General features: G+C 39.5%; 1 protein-coding gene across 3 annotated transcripts in view; it reads left to right on the forward strand.

Moving 5' to 3' along the window:
- sptbn1 (spectrin, beta, non-erythrocytic 1) overlaps nt 1–17128 on the forward strand; it is a 298918-nt gene that overhangs the window by 219601 nt on the left and 62189 nt on the right. For all 3 annotated transcript variants that reach the window (XM_060831503.1, XM_060831504.1, XM_060831505.1), the window contains 9 exons: nt 197–277; nt 386–501; nt 926–1038; nt 2265–2452; nt 3537–3654; nt 10624–10782; nt 14066–14368; nt 14598–14751; nt 15590–16460. In XM_060831503.1, coding sequence (XP_060687486.1) covers nt 197–277; nt 386–501; nt 926–1038; nt 2265–2452; nt 3537–3654; nt 10624–10782; nt 14066–14368; nt 14598–14751; nt 15590–16460 — 2103 coding nt within the window. The remainder of the gene's footprint in view (nt 1–196; nt 278–385; nt 502–925; nt 1039–2264; nt 2453–3536; nt 3655–10623; nt 10783–14065; nt 14369–14597; nt 14752–15589; nt 16461–17128) is intronic.

Genomic DNA, 17128 nt, shown 5'->3' on the forward strand with positions numbered 1-17128 from the left:
GCGATTTTTTTTTTCCCTATAACACGAGGTTGCACAAGAACATGACCATCCATTATAGAACCACCTGTTTCTAAAATTTTACCAAAATGACAACCATGAATCGATCTGGCATGTTAACTTTAGCTTGTTGCATTTGATTCTTAATTTAGGTTTCAAGATAGAAATAAAATCTTACACTTCCTTTTTCTCTCTCTAGCTACCCCAATGTCAATATTCACAACTTTACCACCAGCTGGAGGGATGGCATGGCATTCAATGCTGTTATACACAAGCATAGGTATGTTGGCATTGCTAGCTTCAAATAAATGTTTAAATCACATTGTTTGCATTTATTTTGCAGTATGTATGTGGTCTATATTTTCTCACTCTATTATCATTTGGTCAGGCCGGACTTGATTGATTTTGACAAGCTTAAGAAGTCTAATGCTCACTACAATCTCCAGAATGCTTTCAACCTAGCAGAGCAGCACCTTGGGCTTACCAAACTGTTGGACCCTGAAGGTTAGGTTTATAATGTTTCATTTTTAAATGTTAGCATAATACTTTATTCATGTTCATGTATAATTTACTGCTTGACAATATTTGAAGAATGTTATTTGGATTCTGTAATGTTAATTCCCCACACATAAAAAATCATCCTTTTATTTCCTGAACTCTCCTCCGCCCCATTCCTGACACCATTTTTCCAAATTGATGTTATAGTAGGTTTAAATTGAGTTTGGATTCAAAAGTAGCTCTGAAATATTACCAATATTATTTGTTTCCTCTCCCTTGTTATCTTTAAAAAGCACATTACCATCAATGACCTTCATGGTCACTGTCATGTAATGATCCTTAAAACTGGTAGTTCCCCTTTATTTACAATTTATACAAGCTGTTTGGCCACTACTATGTAGCAAGATAATACTCACCATTTATTCACCAGATGTCAGTGTTGATCATCCTGATGAAAAGTCAATTATTACCTATGTGGTGACATATTACCACTACTTCTCAAAGATGAAGGCCCTGGCTGTGGAAGGAAAGCGCATTGGAAAGGTATTTCAAAATTTCTTGTATTAATTTTGAGGAGAATGTCCAGTAAGATTGAGAACAGTATAATGTTTTTCAGTGGTGAGATATATTTATAGCAGTTGTGATAACATGTGAAACTGAATCGTTTTGAAGTGTAATCATCTCATCTTAAGTATTTAAATTCCATTACCAATGGTCTGACCTTTTTTTCTGCTTTGTGTCTGCTAATGTGTAGAGTCCATGCCTACAGTTACTTGCCTTAGTTTTAGAAAGATATCGCACCAGCCAGATTTACCAGTCTCTGGCTGAAAAAAATTCCTCTTCCTTTCAGTTCTAAAGGACCTCGTCTTCACTCTGAGGCTGTGCCCTGGGTTCTTGTCTCTCTTCCTAGTGGACACATTTTCTCCATGTTCATTCTGTCCAGTCCTCTCATTATTCTAAGTTTCAATGAGATCTCCCATCCCATGCCTTTCCAAACTCTATCAAGTACTGATGTAGAGTCCTCAACTGTTCCTGACATGACAAGCCCTTCATCCCTGAGATCATTCATGTAAACCCCTAGACCCCTAAACCTCTAGACGCCTACTAGCTAGTAGATTTGTCCTTAGCTACAGGGCCCAAATACAGTCTGACCAAAATCTTGTACAGCTTCAACAGCACATCTCTACTCTTGTATTCTAGCCCTCTTGAAATGGATACTAATATAGCATTTGCCTTCCTAACTGCCAACTGAACCTGCATGCTAATCTTAAGAGAAGCCTGAGCTAAGATTCCTAAGTCCCTTTACTTCAGATTTCTGAAAATTTTCCCCATTTAGAAAATAGTCTTTATTCTACCTATCAAAGTGCATACCCTCACACTTTCACATATTGTATTCCATCTGCCACTTTTTTGACCGCTTTCCTAGTCTGACAAGTCCTTCTGCAGCTACTCTGCTTCGTGCATACTGCCTGCCCATCCATCTATCTTTGTCAACTGCAAACGTAGTGGCATGCCCTCAGTCCATCTTCAAAGGTAACAAAGTTGTTATTTAGTCTATTGGTTGCTGAGCTCAAAATGCTCGAGTCATCTAACCTCCTTGATCATGTTACCATCATTTAACCCATTCCAAGGCATCCATTCTAATATGATTAACACATTAAACAACCCCAGAAGTTATTTCTTAAAATTATTATTGAATATTCTTTTTGCAAATTTGACATTTCATGAGTTTTGTTACTTTAAACTTGTTCTGTCTTCACATGTGACAGGTACTTGATTATGCAATTGAAACTGAAAAAATGATAGAAAAATATGAATCATTGGCATCTGACCTGCTGGAGTGGATTGAACAGACTATCATCATCCTGAACAATCGTAAATTTGCCAATTCACTGGTTGGCGTTCAGCAGCAGCTACAAGCTTTTAACACATATCGCACTGTAGAAAAACCATCAAAGTAAGATTATTAAACAGTTACTAACTTGCTATTTAAACTAGCTTCATCAGTCACTTGGGAAAACATAAATAAGAGCTGACTACTGAACATTTCTCATAGCTGTCTGACTCAGTATAGTTAACATTACACTTGTGTCATAGTGCACAAATAGTGGTAAACTACATTAAAATTTCAATAAGAAAAGCCTAGAGGGGTGATGATGGTTAGGTAGCTCTTCAGAATGATTTAATTTTTTTTTAAGTTTATGGAGATGGGTGACACTGAGACTTGATTTTTTACCTTAATTGGTCTGTGAAGATACTGGAAGCATGTTTTTGCAGGTGATTGCTATCATCAATGGAGAATTTCAAAATTTTATCAAGCAACAATTAAAAAATGAAATTTTAGGTCTAAGTCAGGTTAGTATTTTATTGGGAAATGATGATGTTTCCATTTTGCTGTTTTGCTTTTCACTACCACAAGGGGCTGAGAGGTATGTCGAATGGCATTCCTACTGATGATATGTGCTGTAGTTATAGTTTGTTGATGATGGAAGGGAATGAATATGAAGTCAGTGGAAGGGCTGGCATTCAAGCAGACTGTTCTGTTACTGAATATTGTCAAGCTTCTTGAAAACTCTTGTGACTGAGCATCATGTATTTTGAGTGGTCAGGACATACTCTCTAACAAAAACATAAATTGCTGGAGAAATTCAGTAGTTCTGGCAGCATCTGTGGAGAGAAAGCAGAGTTAATGTTTTGAGTCCAGTGAACCTTCTTCAGAACAAATGTTACATGCTCCTATTCTACCTAAGCTGAATATTATTTGATCGAGAGCAAGCTTTTCACAGTACAAACAGGCAATTCTGATTTTTCAAAGCTCAATTTGCCAAAGTTCCTCTTCCTTGCTGTTATCAGGAAGAATGTATGTTTATTTCATATATGCCAAGTGTAATTTTCTGGAACTTCCAATTAATTCTGTCACAACTAAACTTGTGCATCACCCGTTGAGTTTTACAACAGAAACATGAAAAGAATACAATTTGCATTATTCTTGTGTAATATCTAAAATAACTCATCTGCTATTTTGTTTCCTTCTGGTATAGGTTTACAGAGAAAGGAAATCTAGAAGTATTGCTTTTCACTATTCAAAGCAAAATGAGAGCAAACAATCAGAAAGTATATATGCCAAGAGAAGGCAAACTCATCTCCGATATCAACAAGGTAATTACAAAAATTTCATTTTCTTCTGGAAGGAAATATATTTAACCTTGTCAGAAGCCAGTTGTAGTTTGTACAGGCACTGCCCCAAGATAACTCGGGTTTTATCAGAATAAAGGTGCATAAGTTGTATGACCCTTTGATCTTGAACTGATATATTCGGTGTCCGATTTATTCGAAGTAAAAGGTCAAAGGATCATTCAACTCATGCAAATGTACTAAAAAAACCTAGATGGCTATTAAATCTTTAATCAATTAAAATGGAGGTCTGACAGATACAAACAGACTTGAAACATGGCCTCACACCTAACATTCATTGTCTGACCAGAGGTGTCACCGTTATTCAGACTAAAATGATATCCTGTGATGGGAAGTATCCACTAAGGGCAAAATTTAGATGAACATAAGGAAAGATCAGGAATAGATGGTAAATAAATGGTTAACCCATGACCGGGGTGGTACAGCATTGGAGAGTAGCATTTCTTCTAATATTTGTGATTTTTTTTTCAAATAATGGCTCTGTTGTATTGTCACTCCCTTAAGATGCTGTTAAAGCCGTGAGCTATCTCAGTACAGAGGAGCCTCAATTATCCGAATGTCGATTATCCGAATTTTGGATTATCCTCACAAGATCGCAAGGTCCCAATGCTTGGCGAAACTGTGTTATCCGGCATTTGATTATCTGAACAAAATACTCCCTGCCCATGTCGAACAGATCATTGAGGTTCCTTTGTACTATCAAATCCTGGGTCTCAATGTCATAAGACATAGAAGCAGAATTAAGACGTTTGGCTCATTGAGATTGCTCTACCATTCAGTGAGATCATGGCTGATCTAATTATCCTCAACTTCACTTTCCTGTTTTTTTTCTCCAAACCAGAGACTCCTTTACTGATGAAAGATTTGTCTGTGTCAGCCATGAATATGCAGCCCAACCTCTACAGTAACCATCTATAGTTAGGAATTCCACAGGTTCACTATCCTCTGTAAGAAGAATTTCCTCCTCATTCCTATCTTAAATGGTCAACCCCTTGCTCAGAGATTGTCCCTAGTCCAAGATTCTCCCAAAAGGGGAATTAACCTTTCTGCATCTACCCTTTCAAATCCCCCGAGAACCCATTTGTTTCAGTAAAGTCACCTCACATTCTTCAAAGCTCCAATGAGTACAGATCCAACCTACTCAACCTCTCTTCATAAGCAAGTCTCTCCATACTTGGGACCTTTCTAATTTCTGGGGAAGGTATGACTTCAAAAAGCTCGACAGTTGCACCGGAACCAGAACCAAGTCAACATCTTTGATTCTCAGTTTGCTAGTGCTGTTACTGGGGCTTTCTGGCAGTGGTCTGAGATACAAGTGAAGTACAATAGGAGGTTTTGCACAGACAAATATAGAAGAAAAATCAAGTCAGTCTAGAAGACAGTGCAAATACAATCCAATTAAGGCACAAGGATGGCAATTATTTTAATGCAAAGAGTCTTGCGAGTGAGGCAGATGAGTTGAGGGTGTTGACTAACAGACAGATATGTAGGCACATCTCGCGTGTAAAATAAATAGGGTGATAATAGTAGGGGATTTAAACTTCCTCAATATTAACTTGAATAGACAAAGTGTGAAAGGCTTAGAGGAGGACAGAATTCTTAAAATGTGTTCAGGAGAGCTTCTTAAGCATTTAAGAGGAGGTGGTGGAAGTGGGTATAATAGCAATGTTTAAGAGGCGTTTTGACAGATATATGAATAGGCAGGGAATAGTGGGATTTGGGCCTCTTGCTGAGATATTTGTATCATTGATAGTCACAGGTGAGGTGCCGGAAGACTGGAGGTTGGCAAACATGTCACTATTTAAGAAGGGCGGTAAAGACAAGCCAGGGAACTAAAGACCAGTGAGCCTGACCTCAGTGGTGGGCAAGTTGTTGGAGGAAATCCTGAGGGACAGGATGGACATGTATTTGGAAAGACAAGGACTGATTAGGGATAGTCAACATGGCATTGTGCGTGGGAAATCATGTCTCACAAACTTGATTGAGTTTTTTGAAGAAATAACAAAGAGGATTAATGAGGGCAGAGCGGTAGGCGTGATCTTTATGGACTTCAGTAAGGCGTTCGACAAGGTTCCCCATTGGAGACTGATTAGCAAGGTTAGATCTCATGAAATACAGGGATAACTAGCCATTTGGATACAGAACTGGCTCCAAGGTAGAAGACAGAGGTGGTGGTGGAGGGTTGTATTTCAGACTGGAGGCCTGTGATCAGTGTAGTGCCACAAGGCCCTCTACTTTTTGACATGTATATAAATGATTTGGATGCGAGCATAAGAGGTACAGTTAGTAAGTTTGCAGATGACACCAAAATTGGAGGTGTAGTGGACCGTGAAGAGGGTTACCTCAGATTACAACAGGATCTGGACGAGATGGGCCAATGGGCTGAGAAGTGGCAGAAGGAGTTTAATTCAGATAAATGCGAGGTGCTGCATTTTGGGAAGGCAAATCTTAGCAGGACTTACACACTTAATGGTAAGGTTCTAGGGAGTGTTGCTGAACAAAAAGACCTTGGGGTGCAGGTTCATAACTCCTTGAAAGTGGAGTCGCAGGTAGATAGGATAGTGAAGAAGGCGTTTGGTGTGCTTTCCTTTATTGGTCAGAGTGAATTTTGGGTGAGAGGGGAAAGATATAAAAGAGACCTCCAGGGCAACGTTTTCACACAGAGGATGGTACGTGTATGGAATGAGCTGCGAAAGGAAGTGATGGAGGCTGGTACAATTGCAACATTTAAGAGACATTTGGATGGGTATATGAATAGGAAGGGCTTGGAGGGATATGGGCCGGGTGCTGGCAGGTGGGACTAGATTGGGTTGGGATATCTGGTGGGACCGAAGGGTCTGTTTCCATGCTGTACATCTCTATGACCCTATAACTGTATTGAGGCAAAAGTTTTTTAGTTTAGAAAGGTATCATGTTTCCGTGTAGTTTTGGTGCACTGAAGGGCCAGTTCCAATTTGTTACTGTTTTTTGTTCTTGAGCAAAAGAAAATCCTCCAAGAGAGCTGGACATAGGTTTGGAGAACGAAGCCGGGCAAGTGGCAAATGTAGTTGTGGGTTAAGAAATTACTTCTAGAAGTGTATTAGGGGAGAGTGAATAACCAGGGAAAGAGTAGGGCCCATCAAGGGCCAAAGTGGCGTGTGTATTTCGACGAAGAAAACATAGCTAAGGTTTTAACTGAGTACATTGTATCTATTATCGTGGTAACAAAGGACATCGTAGATATAGAAATCAGGGGTACAAACTGTGATGTACTTAAATGAGTTATCACTGAGGGGGCAAGATGTTAGCAATCTTAGTGGGCTGGAATGCAGTTAAATTTCCAAGCCCAGATGAGATCTCTCCCAGGCTGCATGGGCAGTGAGGAAGCAGATTTCAGGGCTTCTGCCATTCGTTTTCAAATCCTCTCTGATCGTTGGAGTGGATACAGATGACCAGAGTACAGATAACATGATGCCATATTCAAGAAGGATGTTAAAATCACTGGCCTATAGTTTCCTGGTTTATCCTTAACAGCTGTGGTAAGGAAGTTTTTGAAAAATGTTTTGAGGGACAGAATTATTCTCCACTTGGAGAGGTAAGAACTAATCAAGGATAAAAAATGAGGTCTGCAGATGCTGGAGATCACAGTTGAAAATGTGTTGCTGGTTAAAGCACAGCAGGTCAGGCAGCATCCAAGGAATAGGAAATTCGACGTTTCGGGAATAAGCCCTTCCTGATGAAGGGCTTATGCCCGAAATGTCGAATTTCCTATTCCTTGGATGCTGCCTGACCTGCTGTGCTTTAACCAGCAACACATTTTCAACTAATCAAGGATAGTCAGCCTGGCTTTGTAAGGGGAAACGAAATCCAACAAATTTGAATGTTTTAAGGAGGTAACTAAGTGTGTTAATGAAGCTGGTGCAACTAATGTAGTTTATATGTACTTCATTAATCCAAATGACAAAGTTTTGTACGGCAGACTGATTATGAAGCTAACACTCCGAGGGACCCAGGGTAAATTAGATCTAAGATTGATCTGGTGGCAGGAAGCGGGGCTGTTGGTTGAAGGGTTCTTTTGTGACTGGAAGCTTGTATCCATTGCCGCACCACAGGGTTCTGTGCTGTGTCCCCTGCATTTTGTAATTACTTTAATGATCAAGACATAAATATAAGAATTTAATTAATAAGTTCACAGATGACACGAAAATCGGTAGAGTGCAAGGGGGAAAGCTTTAGACTACAGGGCAATATAATTGGGTTGGGCAGAATAATGGCAAATGGCATTTAATCCTGAAAAGTAAGAGGTGATGCATTTTGGGAGGACTTACAAGATGAGGGAGTAAATGTTCAATAGTTTGACCAGAGGAAGTACAAAGGATCAGATGGACCTTGAGATGAATAACCATAGATCCTTAAAGGCAGGAGGACAGGTAGATAAGGTGGTTAAACAGGCTTATGGGATATTTGCCTTTATTCGTCTAGGCATTGAACACAAGAACAAGGTGGTTATGATGGGGACTTGTACATAATATCAGTTAGACAACAGTTAGAGTACTGTGCAGTTCTGATCGCCACAAGATACAGGAAAAATGTGATTGCATTAGAGAAGGTACAGAAGAGAAACGGGATGTTGCCTGGGCTGGACCAATTCAGCTATGATAGGTTGGGGTTATTTTCCTTGGAACAGGAAAGACTGAGGGGGAATTCTGATTGAGGTATACAAAATTCGGATAGGGAGAAAATTGTCCCATAATAGAGGAGATAATAACTGCGGGTGGGAAAGTTGGGGGGGTTGCAGTTTTAAGGTAAAGAACATGAGATTAAGGATCGAGGGGGGAAAAAAAAGAAAATTCACCCCAAGGTTGTGGATATCTGGAACTCTTTGCCTAAAGGTATAGTTGAGGCAGAAATCCTCAAGACAATTTGAGGACTGTTCAGCTGAACATTTGAAATGCCAAAGCATACAAGGGTAGGGGCCAAATGCTGGAAAATAGGACTAGAAAATATGGATGTATGCTGACTGGCATGGACACAATGGGTTGAAGGGCCTCTTTCCATGATATAAAAGCTCTGATTCTACTGGTCCCAGGGTCACCCTCAGTACTGAATAATCATTATGTCTGGTGCAATCTGGCTGAACATACATGAACAGGAGTAGGCCATTCAGGATCTGAGTCATTCCATCATTCTGTTAAATCTGTACCTCACTGTCATTTACCGACCGTATTGCTTGACAACCTGTTACCGAACATATCTCTGAAAATCGAAAATATGTTGACTCAACATCCATAATCTTTTCTAGGGAGAGTGTCCTTTATTTCTAATAAACATGGGTGCAAAAGTAATCTTTAATCTCTTTCATAAAAGCCCTTCCTTACTCACTATGTGCAACCACAGAAGATCTTCAATGAAAGAAGACTTGTGCGAAATGTTTCAATATGCATCACATTTTCCCTTTGGAGATTGATTAACTTGTCCAAGCCACCACCAGCACCAAAACCCTGCCTTACTATAAAAAATGCCTGCATTCCAGCTCAACCTAGTAGTGCATCTGCTGATCAAATAGAAATATTGGATGACAGTTCTTGCTTTAACAGTAATGCTATGGTTTCCTATTTTTGATTGAAACAAGAGATATCAAAATAACACAATACATAGTAGAGTCATAGAGATGCACAGCACAGAAACAGACCCTTCGGTCTAACTCATCCATACCAACCAGATATCCCAACCCACTCTAGTCCCATCTGCCAGCACCCGGCCTATATCCTTCCAAACCCTTTCTGTTCATATACCCATCCAGATTCCTTTTAAATGTTGCAGTTGTACTAGCCTCCACTACTTCCTCTGGCAGCTCATTCCATACACGTACCACCCTCTGCGTGAAAAAATTGCCCCTTAGGTCTCTTTTATATCTTTCACCTCTCACCCTAAACCTATGCCCTCTCGTTCTGGACTACCCCACTCCAGTGAAGAGACTTTGTCTATTTATCCTATCCATGCCCCTTGTGATCTTATAAACCTCTATAAGGTCAGCCCTCAGCTTCTGATGCTCCAAGGAAAACAGCCCCAGTCTATTCAACCTCTCTCAAGAGCTGAAATCCTCCAACCTTGGCAACATCCTTGTAAATCTTTTCTGAACCCTTTCACAACATCCTTCTGATAGGAAGGAGACCAGAATTGCACGCAATATTCCAACAGTGGCCTAACCGATGTCCTGTACCACTGCATGACCTCCCAACCCCTGTACTCAATACTCTGACCAATAAAAGAATGTACACCAAATGTCGTCTTCACTATCCTATCTAACTGCGACTCTACTTTCAAGGAGCTATGAACCTGTACTCCAAGGTCTCTTTGTTCAGCAACATTCCCTAGGACCTTACCATTAAGTGTATTAGTCCTGCTAAGATTTGCTTTCCCCACAATGCAGCTTCTCGCATTTATCTAAATTAAGCTCCATCTGACAAGAGTTGACAGCAAAGTTTTCATTTGTGCATTTGAATTCCTTCATTAAGAATTTTACTTGAATGTTTTCACATCTTTTAAATTGCTTGGAGTCTGCAGTTGATTGTTATCCCACAGAGGTCTGAAATTTTGGCCTTTTTTTCTCTACCCAAAAAGATTTCAAGATTCTTACGTTTTACAGAGGACCATTAGTGTTTGCAAATCTTTATGGAGCTTTGGTGGCAATTTAATCATGTTTTTGTCCTTCGTTTTGGGATCAATTTATGAGCTTCTTATGGCAACTGTGTATTGCTGCTCAGTCTGTCTCCATATGACTGGGTCACAAATAACAAAACTTGTATTTTTTTCTATTTTCAGCCACTTTCATCTACTATAGGTAATCTTAATTTTACCTGGAACATTAGCTATTTTTCATTTCATTTTTAATGCAGTTCAGTGAGTAATTAATTAATTAAAGGTTGACATTATTGAATACCAATCTTACAGGCCTGGGAAAGACTGGAAAAAGCTGAACATGAACGAGAACTGGCATTAAGGACTGAGTTGATCAGACAAGAAAAGCTGGAACAACTTGCACGTCGATTTGATCGTAAAGCTGCTATGAGGGAAACCTGGCTAAGTGAAAACCAGCGCCTTGTTTCTCAGGTGATGTTTTATCTGATTTCAATATACAGCAAAAATAATATAGTTTTAAATCAATTCATTTAATCAAGGTTTTAGAATGCTTTTATAACTCTGAGAATTTGAAACTACAGTATTAAACAAGAATGAAGGTGAAGGCTGATGCTACTGTTCTTATTCATTTAATGTTTCATAAACAGCTGGTTGGACTTGAGATAATCCGGGTACAAAGAGCTCACTTTTATATTAAAATAAAACTTATTATCTATGTTTAATAAAAGTCAAATACAACTGGTAATATATTATCATTGATAATGTTTAAGTAGGAATAAATACCACAATCAACGATCATAAAATAAACAATTTCAGGTGCTTCTTGCAGCTCCAGAAATCTTTTTGCTGTCCAAGTTCAGAGCATAACACAAAATAACTTTTCCAGTTCATCTCTATGTAAGCATCAGTTATATGGTAGTACACAAAAATAAGGAGACCTATGATCATGGATTTATTTTTCAGTGCCTCTCTTCCAGAACTTATGCACTACTTTAAAGTCATCGGCAATCATACCCTAATAATTGTCGTCCACCTCAGAAATTCCCTGTCACTGATCATGCATTCTAAGGGTTCTTGTGGCTGATGAGCCTGATCCTAGAAACATATCCCTGACCACACATTTGGTGGGTGTTTCTGGGAAGTGGAACTGGACTCTGGCCTTAATTATGAGCATTCCTTTCTCCCGTTCCTTCTCCGTACTTTCTTTTGCCGAAGGGTGTTCTCAAAGAATTGTATCCTTTCGTATAGGAGATTCCTCCAAGTCAGTTTCTTCTGGACAAGTCTCCCATGCTTTGATATTTGTTACATTTCTTGAGATAAGCCTTCAGAGACTGTTTGTAATGCTTCCCTGGTCCTCTTTTCATTTGAGTGCCTTCCTTTAGCTAAGCAAAGAAGATTTGCCTAGGTAATCAAAATTCAGGTATGTTCAGCATGTGGCTGACCCAATGGAAGTTGGTTTTAGATAATCATATTCTCATTGCTGGTGTTGTTGACTCCTTCAAGAGTGCTAATATAAAGAATCTGTCTCAAACTGCTTTGGTGGTACTTCTCCCAGGCCTTGAGGTAGTATCTATACATAGTTCCAAGTTTCAGAGCCATATAAAACAGTCATAAAGGCAGTTGCCTTAAAAACAAGGATTTTGGTTGTCAAAGGGTCTCATCCGTAAAAATTCCAAGGTGGTGCTTGTGGACTGAACTTCAATGTTGATATCAGCAGTAGATAAGAGGTGGCACCCCAGATAGAGAAAATGTTCCATGTTTGGAGGATTTTTCTGTTGATCTAAATGGTGGGATTGACCAGAACCTGCTCTGGTAAAGGACTTGAGTCATCTCCAGATTGAGGCTGAGGCCAATTCTTTGGTATACTTCCACAAAGGTGATAGCGAGGCTTGAAGATTCTCTTCCACAAAAGTATAGATGACATTGTCATTTGAATACTGAAGTTTCGCAAGCAAGGTTGGTGTTCTTTTTTCCTTTGGACTTAACCTATTGAGGTAGAAAACCTTTCCGTCTCTCTTTTAGACAATGTCCAAACCACTGAAATGCTTATTCTTGATCAGATAAAAGATGGTGGCGATGAAGATGGAAAAAAGAGTGGGGCAATAACAAATGCCTGCTTGACCTCAAAGGATTCTGTCATAATACTGTCAGAGAGGACTGTCACCAACCTCTTGTTCTAGAAGAGATGGAGAATGTTGATGAATTTCTGTGGACAACCAGCCTTTGATACTTCCCAATTGACTAACTCAAAAACCTTGATCAGATAAATGAAGGCCTTGTATATTTCCACAGTTTATATGGGCTGACTCACTAACAGATTTCTTCAGAGAATGGAGAAGGTGCCCATTGAGGATTCGGGAAATGATTTTCCCAGCGATGGAAAGTAGGCAGAACTCTCAGTAATACCCAGAGTTGATTTGACTCCTTCCTTGAAGATGGTGGCGATAGCAGCATTCCTGAGATCAGGGATTTGTCCCAGATTTTCATTAACCGTTGAAGGAGATGACAGGTAAATTCTGCTCCTCCAAGTTTGAAAATTACCTTTGGAATCTTATCCCATTTGTGCAGCTTTTCCAATCTTCATATATAACTTCAACCTCTGCCACGTTAAATGATATTCCAAGATCATCTTTGGTGGAGAGTTGGAGGATTTCCTCAAAGATGTCCTCTTCTACAATTTTTCTGCAATATAGGAGTTATCGAGTCATAGAGATGTACAGCATGGAAACAGACCCTTCGATCCAATCTGTCCATGCCGACCAGATATCCCAACCCAATCTAGTCCCACTTACATGTTTTCTCCATCGAAGGCTGATGGTCTCTATATCAATTAAAAAGATTCTTTCCTGCTGCACACCAATTTAAGGCCAAGGGTATTGGATCCGTATATTGCCTTGGTAGCACTGAAGAAGTCCCAGATGTCATGCTTGTTGGTAAGGAATTGCAGCTCCTTAGGTTTCTAAAGCCACCATTGGTTCTTGATTTTCCTAGTTGTTCTTTGTAAATCTGCCTTTGCTGTTTGATAATTTCTTCTCTCTGCCTTGCTGATGATGTCATCTTGCAAGGCATCAAGAGCTTTCCTCAAAGTCAATGATCGTGGATGATGGAGCCATTCTCTTCAAAGCTGTCTTCGCGTTTTCTGGTCTTGTAACCAATGATTTTTTTTAACAGCATGAGATGATGGCTATCTTAAGCTCTTTAGAGATTTCCTTCACTCCTCTCCATCAAAATGAGCACTTTGGAAATTTTGATGAAGTCATTGTTGGAACTAATGTTATAGTCCCATAGCCGTAATAAATTCCTGATCCTGAAACTTAGTTGTCCTCACCATGTTGCAAACTTTCTGACTAAATCAGTCCAAGTCGTGGCAATGAATGAGATTGTTGCATTCGTCAATTACATATTGTCATTAGCAGAGGCTTTTGAGGAGGGCAGTTATATGTTAACTTGAATACTGTTTGATGAGTTGTGGCAAGAAAATTAATAATTTTGAGGCAGGTGAGTAAAATTAAGAAATTCTTGTGTTCAACCACATACTTTCCTATAATGAGAACTTAAAAATATGTTGTGCTACTATTGTGATGCAACTATTTAAAGCTGTAGTTTTTTAATACTTTTTCATCTTTTTTGGTAGGCTTCTGAAAATCATGTATATTTTATTAATCCATCCGTTTGGCTGTACTCACAGCTGTCCCTCTTTCTGAATATTTTAAAATGCCATCATCTAATATGACTTCTAACTCTTGTGCCACAGGACAATTTTGGTTTTGATCTCCCAGCTGTGGAAGCTGCCACTAAGAAGCATGAAGCTATTGAGACAGATATTGCTGCTTATGAAGAGCGAGTGCAGGCAGTAGTGGCTGTGGCCAAGGAGCTCGAAGCAGAGAATTACCATGACATCAAACGCATTACCGCACGGAAAGAGAATGTCTACAGACTATGGGAATACCTCCTGGAATTACTCCGAGCTCGTCGTCATCGTTTAGAGATGAATCTCAACTTGCAAAAGATTTTTCAGGAAATGCTGTATATCATGGACTGGATGGATGAAATGAAGGTAGAGAAATAAACTTTTCCAATATTATAGAGATGTACTGTGAAATTTATTCCATTTACATAAGCTGTAACTGACAAATGTACCCAAAGCAATTTTTTAACAGCATATATACAAAATAGGTGATTTGAAATTTCCATTCTAAATAACTTGTTAATGCTTTATAAATCCTTTTCGTTGATTTTAGTATATTTGGCCTAATACTTAGTGGAAGTTGTTGAAATTATTGCAGGTTCTTTTGCTGTCACAAGATTATGGGAAACATTTACTTGGCGTAGAGGATCTCCTGCAGAAACATGCACTGGTGGAAGCTGATATTGCTATCCAGGCTGACAGAGTGAAAGTTGTCAATGCTTCTGCTCAGAAATTTGCTTCAGAAGGTGAAGGTGTGTTTTAAGTTTTGTCTCTTCTTGTCTTGGCTTCTTATGTAATACTTTGGATGCCAGAGTTGTGGCTCAGTATATGATATGCTATATTGACAATGAGGACTGAACCTTACTAGAAATCTATTAAGTGCCTTGTTTGGAACGATACATAGAGAGTTACACACTGTGAACCCTAGTGAATTTTCTCATACTGTCCTCCCAAACCTGCTTCATTACCAATGCACTCGACCCTATGGTGCCCCAATGATCATAATCTCCTAATTTTCATGTCAGAAATTGTCAACATCTAGTTTCTTTCCAGTAGGTGGAAGAATGGGATTTGCTTTAAACAGCAATGAAGTGATATACATTATTACACTGTAAAGGACTCTTGCTAGTCACTAGTGAAAATCTCATTCAACACTTGGGTGGAAAATGGGATTTTTTTGCTCACAATGGAAGGAAGCCACCCGTTGCTGATCTCACATGGTTCTCCCAACCGTCTCACCAATGTCCACATCAATCAGTGCAGGAAGTTGGTACAATTACAACATTTAACAGGCATCTGGGTATATGAATAAGAAAGGTTTAGAGGGATATAGGCCAACTGCTGGAAAATGGGACTAGATTTATTCAGGATATCTGGTCAGCATGGACAAGTTGGATCAAAGAATCTGTTTCCGTGCTGTACATCTCTATAATTCTTTGACTCTAAATATGTATTTTAGAAATGGTAGGAGTTCCTGTTGGCATACAGGATTCTATACTGTTGCTGTACTACTCAACTCAATTGAAATGGGTTTTGTTGGTAAGTTTATGAACATGTTGAAAGAGGCATTTTCTTCTCCTCCCCCTTCAGGTTACAAGCCATGTGATCCACAGGTTATTCGTGATCGTGTGACCCACCTGGAATTCTGTTACCAAGAGCTTTGTCAACTGGCAGCTGAGCGAAGGGCTCGTTTGGAAGAGTCCCGACGCCTCTGGAAGTTCTTCTGGGAGATGGCAGAGGAAGAAGGCTGGATCCGGGAGAAAGAGCAGATACTTTCATCAGCTGACTATGGCAAAGATCTGACCAGTGTAATTCGTCTTCTCAGTAAGCACAAGGCATTTGAGGATGAAATGAGTGGACGGCGTGGACCTCTTCAACAAACGATAAAAGAAGGTGAAGCGATGGTATCAGAGGAGCACTTTGGATCAGAAAAGATTAAGGAGAGGATTAAAGACATCCAGGAGCAGTGGGCCCACCTTGAACAACTATCTGCAGTTCAGAAAAAGCGATTGGAAGAAGCTGCTAATGTTCACCAGTTTAAAGCTGATGGCGATGATATTGATGTGTGGATGTTAGATATTCTGAGGATTGTCTCCAGTAATGATGTTGGTCATGATGAATACTCCACTCAAGCCCTAGTGAAGAAACACAAAGATGTTGGTGAGGAGATTGCAAGCTACAGACAAATCATTGATGCACTACATGAACAGGGGCGAAGTCTGCCGGATGAGTATTACAAGTCACCAGAAATAGAAGGGAGATTGACTGATATTGAGGAGCGTTACAAGGAGTTAGCAGAACTGGCACGGCTTCGTAAACAAGCCCTCCAGGATGCGCTGTCACAGTATAAAATGTTCAGTGAAGCAGATGCATGTGAATTATGGATTGATGAAAAGGAACAGTGGCTGAACAGCATGGAGATACCAGAAAAACTTGAAGATCTCGAGGTTATCCAACATAGGTGAGGAATAAAGTGTTCGCATTATGGAAGGTAAAAGATGATTAATTATTCAAGGCCCATGTTAAAAGAGATGTGAATGAAAATTGAAATTGAAAATAAATATTGTAAGTCAGAGGTCAGCAAACTTAATACCAAGAAGAGATTTTTTTAAATTTACTGATAATGAAAAACATGACAGAGAACATTTCAAAGGCTTTTATGAGAAACACGTTATTGGAATAGTGCTTTCTCATAAGTACGTTGGCCTGAAAATTTCTTGACTCACTGCACCTGTCTGAGTAGAAATTACCCTGAATGTTCTAACTACTTAGAGTAAGTCAAGCATTCGTAACAATTCTCGTCAGCTGTTCAATAGGACTCTGCAGAATTAATCCTTTTGTGAATTTAGACTCTCAGCCAAACATGCTTTGTGATACCACTTCATTTCCAGAGAATTACGAACGGGTGAATTATATATCTAGGCAGTTCAGCACATCCTAATATTGTTGTACATTGTGTAGATTGGATGAATATATATGTAAGAGCCATGAGTTGGCAATGAAAGGTATGAGGGGGAATTGGGATAGACAGGTGTGGCATGAGGCTGAAAGGGGCTATGGGGATGGGTGTAATGCATGAGTTGGCATGATGTTGGCATGAGGAGTGGGCATGGGTAAGACCTTTTGACC

Source organism: Hemiscyllium ocellatum, chromosome 10 (genome assembly GCF_020745735.1).
Source record: "Hemiscyllium ocellatum isolate sHemOce1 chromosome 10, sHemOce1.pat.X.cur, whole genome shotgun sequence".
In the NCBI taxonomy this organism is placed as follows: domain Eukaryota; kingdom Metazoa; phylum Chordata; class Chondrichthyes; order Orectolobiformes; family Hemiscylliidae; genus Hemiscyllium; species Hemiscyllium ocellatum.